Here is a 9,249-nt window from a genome sequence, read left to right as displayed (position 1 = left end):
ATTTCTGATGAAATAGAACGGTTAAGATTAAAATTTGGACACATGCTGCTGTCCCGAGAATTTTAGGTTTCTTTCGCTTCCCCCCCACCCCCCACCCCCCACCCCCCACCTACAGAATGACTGCATATGTGCACTGGAACAATCCTTCCTAAAACCATTATACTTTCGTTTACAAAGACGTGAAACTCACCGAGTGGTCAGGGGTGTTCACTGATATGCTCACACAAAAATCGCTGCAAAAGATGCTTTCCAACAGGTGTTTTACCATTCGTTGTAAAACTGTGGACCTATTTTTCCAAACGCCTCACACCCGTAGATTCTTCCATTGAGAGCTTGAATAATAGACACTCCAGCCCAGTTGGTGGCGGAGTAATACCGTACCTCACAGCACATCCGTCAATGGAGTTGGACAAAAACTACGATAAAACCTGTTGGAAAGCATCTTTTGCGAAAGAAACCTAAAATTCTCGGGCCAGCAGCATGTGTCCAAATTTTAATCTTAACCGTTCTATTTTATCAGAAACGATCTGTAAACAGGGCTTTAAGTGTAAAATACCGAACTTGTCCTTTAATCAGAGACTGACATGTTTGGCTTGTCAAAAATGTTACATTCTAGGCTGTCGCAAATTCGTTGACTTTTGAGAATCAAGTAAATTTTTTACCATGAAAGGAGTGGTTTTGATGCACAAAGTTGTTTTTTATTGTCTCTTATCACAAAAATATTTTATTTAAACCCATGAAAATGCAGATTCTGTTGTAAATAATAGTGAAAAAAACACTTTTTAAAACAGTTTTTTCATTATAACCCCTTGCAGATTTTGACTCGTATCTTATTTTTAGTTATCTTAGTTGTAGTATTTGGTTTTACTTTTGCAACTACATGTCAAATAACTCTCATTAGAGTATTAGTAGACTGTCAGAGGCCCACACGGAAAAAAATGAATAGTTGAATAAAGTCGTTATTTTTTTTGCGCACAAAAAGTATTCTCGTCGCTTGATAAACTTAAGGTTGAGCCACTGTAGTCACTTGGACTATTTTAACGATGTCTTTACTATCAATTACCTATAACAGCTTATGAAGGAGTGAGCCAGCTCTCAGATTTCATCAACAATATCTTAATTTGTGTTCCGAAGATGAGCAAAAGTCTTACGGGGTTGGAACAACATGAGGGTGAGTAATTACTAACAGAATTTTTGGGTGAGCTAACCCTTTAATGCAGTATTTAATTTCAGACTGATATAGAGACCAGGCCTTTAAAATCCTTAAAGCTACACTGTGTAATGTTTTTAGTTGATTCTTAGCAAAAAACACTTAGTTCTTTCAAAAATATATGTGCTCATTAATGTATATTTACTTCTTTCAAGTAATAAAGTATTCTCGTAAGTTTATAATCTGCCATTGAAAGTACATACGGGTGAGGGGTTAGAATGCCGGTCGCCATGTTGCCCCTCCATCTTGAAACTACATTAGCCAAAGAGGGACATATCTGTAAATTCAAGCTTCGCCTTTTGCGTTTTTCACTCAGTGACGAATGCGAGGGGGAGATTACTCGCGAACTCGCGAGTCGTGACTGCTGGACTGCCGGCAGATTTGAAAGATAGTGTGGTGTGTGTGCGTGTTCACTCACATTTGAAAGAGAGAATTAAAACGTCAACGCGACATGCAAATCAGCAAGACCAAAGTCAATATTGGAGTAACTTTTCCCAGATGGAAAGAGCTCATGAGGAGCAAAGATTTTAAAACGGACGCCGAAGTTGCCTGCTTTCTTCTCGACAGGTAATTCAGCCTATTTGTGTAAATAATAACTTCATCCTCGCGTCAATGGTGAAAAAGTATTGTTTACCTTGTAACATAAATCTGTGCTGCGACGGATCACAGGTGATGAATAGTTTTAAAGGCGCAATTTAAGCTATGTAAAAAAAGGACACTGTAAATTTGAGTTATTTTTAATTGCTGTTACTTTGTACACATTGTAACGTTAGCCTAATCTGATTATGCTGGGATAGCCGATTCCAAGGATCCTGACATCTGTCCTGTAGTTTTATTCATTTTAGACATATTATTGTTTATTATTGTCATGGACGAAGCATAGGGGACGAAGTCAATAACTGGAAGCCATGTTAATCTTGGAATAATACGGCCACCGTAGGAGTTAAAACGCCCTCGGAATTGAAAGGAACAGAAACTAATATTCACTGGGTAGTCATATACAATTTCACCGCTAGATGGGGGAAAAAATCACACATTTAGCTTTAAATAGGCCTTAAAAAGTCTTCTGACTTGAAGTCAGATTAGCGCCATCTGTTGAGAGAAAATAAAATAAAACATGTCATTTCATGGTGTTACCACTAGATGCCTGTATAGCTCTCTATGGAGAGGCTTGTGAATTCTCTAGTAGTTTTTGGACAAAATTACTTCCTTTTAAGATGTGGATTTGAATGTTTTTTTTTTTTTTTAGAAATTCTCAAATAATACTTTTTGTCAAGGTTTATACACGTTTTTGCATTATTATTACTACAGTCAAACCTGAATACAGAGAAAGCATTTTGTCACATGTAACATTAAAATTCAATACAAAATGTACAAAAATAACCAGGAATGCTTTATCACAGCTTAATCCATCTAGATCTGATCTCATTTCAACCTCTTATTTTAGTCTTCTGACTCAATTATGCTGTACGGTAATAGCCCTATACCAGTTCATTTTTGTTTATAATTGTGTATGTGTGTGTGTGTGTGTGTGTGTGTGTGTGTGTGTGTGTGTGTGAGTGGGTGGGTCTGTTTTGCACTATTGATATTTTAGAGTTTCACTCCTTCATTGCTAATTACTTTTTTCTGCATCACGGCCGATTTGTAGAGAATTTTTGTGTTTTTGTCAATTTCCTATTAATTTCCTATATGGTCGGCCATTTTTTTTATGATCACTTAGCCTGCTCAAATCATGCCCTCAATTTTTTTTGTGTTCACATTCCAAATGCCATAAAAGTCACCAAGTTTCGTACCATTCCGATGAAGCTGTGATTCTTTTTAAAATTCAAAATAGAAAATGTTCCGGTCAAAAGTGACCGAAGAGCACCTGAGGGTTAAAGCTGCTTTACTGTTCAGTTTGTATAATACCTTCATGGAGTCATGAAATGTATTTTAGCTTAGCTTCAGTTTTTCCCAGTTCTAGTTTTTATTTGTATGTCAGTTAACAAAATGTTTTTTTCTTTAACAGTGTATATTATCAAAACTGTTGTGAAAGGCGTGAACAAATTTAAAAATAGAATAGCACAAATACTAGCACTTTCATTAGAGCATTAGTGGCCAGTAGCCTTCAGTGACATACAGCTAAAACATTTTTCCAAAGAATGTTGTAACAAATTCATGTTTTCCATGTGGACCTCTAATTTCCCTGCATACTTCTCAAGCCTCACCACCCCTTTAAAACCATGTATCCTAATAACTGTGTCACTGACTTCTAATAACTGCCAGAAAGCAGCTTCTCATTATCTAACTTCAGACTTAAGATTTACAAATCTTTAGACAATTCACAGTTATGGCCGAGCTATCTCTAGTTCTCTCAGCAAGTGCACGGCTATCTAAAAGGACCTTGATTTATACATGGCGACTGATAATTACTAGTGTCTAACCATTCGTCAAAAAGAAAAAAAAAGACTATGGGGATGGGTTTTAAGAGTATGCTTGAAGTTTTCAGTACAAGACAATTAATCTGCCAACAATTCTTGTAAATCACCAGTGTTTATGTGTTGGACTACATCAGTTAGTCTGGGGCAGAAGGTGATTTAAGTGTGCAAATGTTTCCATTACAAATGAATCACACACTTCTGGTTGTGGAGTGCAGAGAATCAGAGTCATGGAGTGGAACAACTGACTAAATATAAATTCAAGGTCGTAGAGAAAATGAAACACATTTATTTTGTGAACTGGTGCAAATACTGCTTCACTACAGTCTCCTTTTTTAATTTGAGTGTATTTATTTTATTTATTTATTTTTTGCTTGAGTTGAATCGAACACCCCACTCTTAAAAAAAGGGCAATTAATATGAGTGTATTGATTTTTCACAGGTGTTTCACTCGTATTTTGAATTTCGCATTGCATTGTGTTGTGTTTTAGGATTAAAGGAAATTCCGTACGGATGATGGCTAAAAAGTATTTATCTATCTGTCCATACGTTCGCCTTTCTGGACAAAGTCTTTAAACCTTAAAATATCAGGTCTTTTTTTTCTGTCATGCCAGCATTCAGACTTTGCTTTTATAGTTATTACAGCCATACAGTTAATATATTGTACTTCCTTATGTTTAAATTATATTCTGTGTCCTGTTTGCCAACTTATTTTCCAAATCAATTTAAATAGCAATATAAAAGGCATTCTCAATTCAGTTCTGAATATTGCCCAACCTGCTTTGCTAATAATGGATTTGATGAGCTGGGAATCCATTCTTATTGTTTTGAGGGGCAGTTCAGGTTAAGTGTCCAGCTCAAGGGTGCTCTTTAACCTTTGACTCGACCATCAGCAGTTATACCATTTATAAATGACTTATTGGCTGACAGTTTAGATATCGGGAGAAAAAGTGGACATTGATGAAATTTTAGACATTTAGGACATTGAATAGCATTTTAGATCTAGGTAAAAGGTCTGTGATTGTTATTTTTAGTATTACCTGCAAAAAAAAACAGGTTATTTAAAGTGTTTTAGTTCCCAAACCTTGCAAACAAACCCCTTAATTACCAAATACATCAGTCTCTCCTTTCTGTGTTCATGACCCCTAATTTTTTCTCTCATAACCACTGAGAAAAAGCGGCAAAAACAATTACACTGACATTCCCACGCTCCCTCTGTCTGGCTGTGGTAGTCCTGTTTTCGTCTTTACTAACCTTGGTGTTTTTACTCAAAAGTGTTATGTTTACCAGGTCAACAGAGCTGTCCAACACCCTAAATTCTCATTGATTTTATTCCTGTTTGAGTGTAAAATCCCAAAGCAGCCTATAATTAGCATGCAAAGGTTGTGGCATTTTACAACTAATTTCAAATTATAGAGCAAATGCAGTATGACACAATACAGAGCCCTGTGTTTAAACAAACCTGCATTTTGGATTATAATTGCACAACAAGAAAAGGAAGAGGATGTTGTAATTCCTACTTAAGCAACTATATTTTCCACTAACAAAAACCGATTTGCCTTTCACTGCATATCTGGAAAACACCCCACGCCCATGAGGGGCATCAAATCAACACATCTATCGGCCAAAAACAGTAGTTTTACAGTTATACAGTAGTTAAATGCGTGACTAACCCCTCTCAGCAACTAAGGGTTTGTATAACTTCAGGTGCTTTTTGTCTATTTTGTTTTTTACAATTTAACAATGCAGATTAAGGTGCAATAAGATTGGTCTTGATGAATGTTTGAATAGACTTGGTACAGGTAATTGTTCTGCTAATATTGTGCTACATTAAAAACTTGGTTGGAAAATGACTTTATCACAGTAGTTTTGGTATAATATGAGCTAATCTATTGTATTGTTTGTAAAATGACAGTCAAACCCATAAACCTAGATGGCTGAAGTCATAACTAGGCAGTAAAAGCTGGTCAGGAAGGAAGCAATGTCCGAAATGGTGCCTTATTTCTTGTTTAAAGGTTATTGCACCACCACCCACTGCTGATATGATCTTAGCTGTTAGATGGCATTCTTGAGCCATTGGTTTGACTGGAGGCTTGTTACCTGTAAAATAGGCACAGCCCATGAGAAGATGGAACGCTTTTGCCATTATGACGGGTCTGTCTAGTGGCTTCCTCAGTTGATTGTGACTTTGTACTAGTTAATTATCATCGAACCTGTGGATTGATTTGTGCAATATTCCTCACTGAGTGGGACTGTAAATTAAAATGTCAATGCATCTAAATAGAAAACATTTGGTAGGGTTCAAAAAGTTGGATGGTTTTAAAATGGATGGCTCAAAATACTGAATGATAGAAGGAGGTCAGTTAATTAAAATTTCACAATATTATCCACTTTCAGTGCAAACAGAACAAACCTGAGAGTTCAAGTAGGGGATACACAAGCCGTTTGTGAGTGAGAATAAAAAGGCAACAGCACCAAAGCCCTTAACTCACAGTCATCACAGGTAATAATTGTAAATTATCTGTGTTCCTTTTCCCCAGCTTTGAAGTGAGGTGGCTACTGTCTGTTCTTGCCCGTAGGAAGCGCACATTAGATTTATGACTTTGCAGACAACCAAATTACACTGTCCCTTGTTGCAGCCCAGGAAGGCCAGTAATCGCTTAATACACAACAGCTAATTGTGACCATACAGAGATATAGAGTTTATGTGACACATGATAAGTGTTTTTCCATCCCTCTGGCAAAGAAGAGGTGTAAAGGCAAATTGGTAAAAGAGGCTTATCTGATAAAGCTGTAATTTGTCATAAATGTTCCCATTTTTCTCTCAACACCCAGGACACGGCTTAGACAATCTATCTGGATAAAGGTGAAGGAAAACTAGCAATGAAATTCTTTTACTCTGTTGTCATTTATGCATTATGAATGATCAATGTTTGAATGGTTCAGAACAGAATTCTGAATTCTATACAGGGTTCTCAGCACTTTCATTACAGTCTTCTGCAGAGGTTCTTGTTGCAATTGTTGTTCTATTTAGAACCATTTTCTGTTGAAGAACCCTTTTATGCTGAAATGGTTCTTTGTGTTGGGGATTAGGGTTCTTTATTCCCGCCCTTTTGTTTTTAAAATCTGTAAAACTGTCAAAAAATTCTTTCAAAATAGCTTTTGACTGGTTTTCTCGAGCTCAACCACACAAACTGTCAACACACTCTCTAGATTTGAACTTTTACATGGTAACAAATGTCATCTTGTTCTTTTTAGAACCCTTTTTCTCCCAAATATTTTGTCTTAATTTGCACATCCCAGTGTCATTCATTCATTTTTATTAATGGATAATAAAAATTAAGGTTCCAAAAGGAGGTTTTCACAGGGATGGCATAGAAGAACCATTTTTGGGATCTCCAAAGAACCTTTTGAAAAGAAACATATTTTGTCTTAGTGTGAAGAACATTTTAATAATCCGAAGAACCTTATATATATATATATATATATAAATAAAGAACCTTTTGTGCAATGGAAAGCTTATACGGATGTTGAAGTTTCCTCAGGGAACTATATGCCAATAAAGAACCTTTATTTTTAAGAGTGTATCCCTCTGAGAGATGTTTTTGCATTTTACAATAAATAATGAATGAACTGTGATTCCATGATATTTACAAGGAAGAATCATGTCTGCAATATCAATACTTAACTGTCAAAGCGTCAAAAACAAATATAAAGCGCCTCATTTTCACACACCGCAGTTACGTGCATCTGTCAACTCTGCAATTGTCATTCCTCGTTTTCGGCATGGTACAGTTGGAAAGATCAGATCCTGTGTGTTGAGGAGGTGTGTCAAAGCCTGTTGACTGATGTGTACGCTTGCCTGGAGGGCACTTGTAAACACAGAATACACCTTTACTCACGTGACACATCTACAGATTGCGTTTAAAAACCCCTCTCACCCTCTCTGAGACTGACAGATCTGAACTGGTAGGTGAGGAGAAGATTTCAACATGTGGATGTTTTGCAGAAAGAACTGTTTGTAGTTCACACGGACCGTAAGAGATCTCATCTCTCATACCAAAGCCAAGATTTGTGTTTTGAAGTAGACAAAAGTCAACAACAATGAGTTTGGGCAGCACCAGTACAGAATCTGAAGTTTCAGAGGATGAGATGGAAGATTGTCCTTTTGGTCAGGATGACGACTGTGAAGACGAAAGCCCCGGAAAGCTTTGTTCAGAGCGCTCAATGTCATCCGGCCCAAGTGACACGGAGGACGTCAAAGCAGTTAAGAGCCATACTCGGCCCAAGCGGTCCAAAGCACGGAGAGTCGCTGCCAACGTCCGAGAACGGAAGCGCATCCTGGACTACAACCAGGCCTTCAATGCATTGCGCACTGTCCTCAAACATGATCTTAGCGGAAAGCGCCTGTCCAAGATCTCCACGCTCCGCCGTGCCATCCACCACATTTCAACTTTGTCTTTGTATCTGAGGACACATTCAGCCACAGAACCACACGCACCTCCGTGTACCCATATGGAGTGCTACCGGCAGCCAGAAGAGAACAGTTCCCTGTCTAGGAAGACCGGAACTTTCCAGGAACCGATGGATAACTACATTCCCCATCAGCCGGAGCTCACAGTCTCTACAGAGATGTATCAGGACTCATCAAACTCGACACCATCTCAACACTACAACCACTGCGCAACCAACAGTCAGGGACACTTTGTTCACCACTGGGAGGACCAAAGCAGTGATTGCTACAGTGGAGGACCTGGATATCAACATGGGACAAGGGTCACCTGTCATCAGAACCACATGGAAACTTATGCAGATTCTGCTAACCCGTCTCTGGCCCTGCAGCTGAGTTACCTTCAATGTCATGGATACCAGCAGTTTCTCAGTATGCACTAACTTTTCTTATGCTAGTTATGTTGAAAAGCATTAGAAATGTTTTAATATAATAGTGTAGATTAAGAGTATATTTGGATACATTTCTCAGGTTAAAAAATATACTGTATATTACAGCAAATGCCTGGTAAAAATGGTCTTTTATAAGTATTAGTTTATTGTACATTGTAAATAATATATACAAAAAAAAGTGTCACAAAAAGAAATTGAATTATTTTGTTGTTGCTTAAAGGCTGGCTTCAAGATTTTGTTACCACCTTTTGTTTTTGTCATATGCTCAAACCCTCAAATAAAGCAGCTTTTTAAACTGGCACTGGCTCTTTTCAAGCCAAAAAGTACAAGTATCTTTTAAATGTAAATGTAATGCAATTCATGTACTACCAATGAGATATAAAGTATTAAGTGCAATCCAATTCATTTTGATTAAACCATGAGAACATTCAATAAGACTCACATTATTTCTACAGATATCTAATCATGATCTGAGAGTAATTGTGACTTTATATGTAACAATTTAACTTTATTTATCTTCATAGTGATTTTATTTCTTACAATATAACTTTAAATATCTTAATGTGACTGTGTATTTTGTAATATGACTGATTTTACATCTTGCAATTGCAATTTTGTATCTTTAAATTGCAACTTTATTTCTCGTAATTGCACCTCTATGTATACTGTTTCTTTAAAGTTATTTTTATTACCTGTTTTATTTATTTATTTATTTATTTA

General features: G+C 36.9%; 1 protein-coding gene across 1 annotated transcript; it reads left to right on the top strand.

Annotated features, from left to right (window-relative positions):
• Window positions 1-7,579: 7,579 nt before the first annotated feature.
• LOC307167717 (class A basic helix-loop-helix protein 9) lies at window positions 7,580-8,520 on the top strand (the record flags this gene model as incomplete). The annotated part of the gene is made up of 1 exon (XM_079886993.1): window positions 7,580-8,520. The coding sequence occupies exon 1, from the start codon at window positions 7,732-7,734 to the stop codon at window positions 8,518-8,520; it is 789 nt and encodes a 262-aa protein (XP_079743119.1). The 5' UTR covers window positions 7,580-7,731.
• Between the last annotated feature and the right edge of the window lie 729 nt (window positions 8,521-9,249).

This window comes from Squalius cephalus (assembly GCF_949319135.1).
Source record: "Squalius cephalus genome assembly, chromosome: 11".
NCBI classification, from domain to species: Eukaryota; Metazoa; Chordata; class Actinopteri; order Cypriniformes; family Leuciscidae; genus Squalius; species Squalius cephalus.
This window is presented reverse-complemented; position numbering and strand designations above follow the sequence as displayed.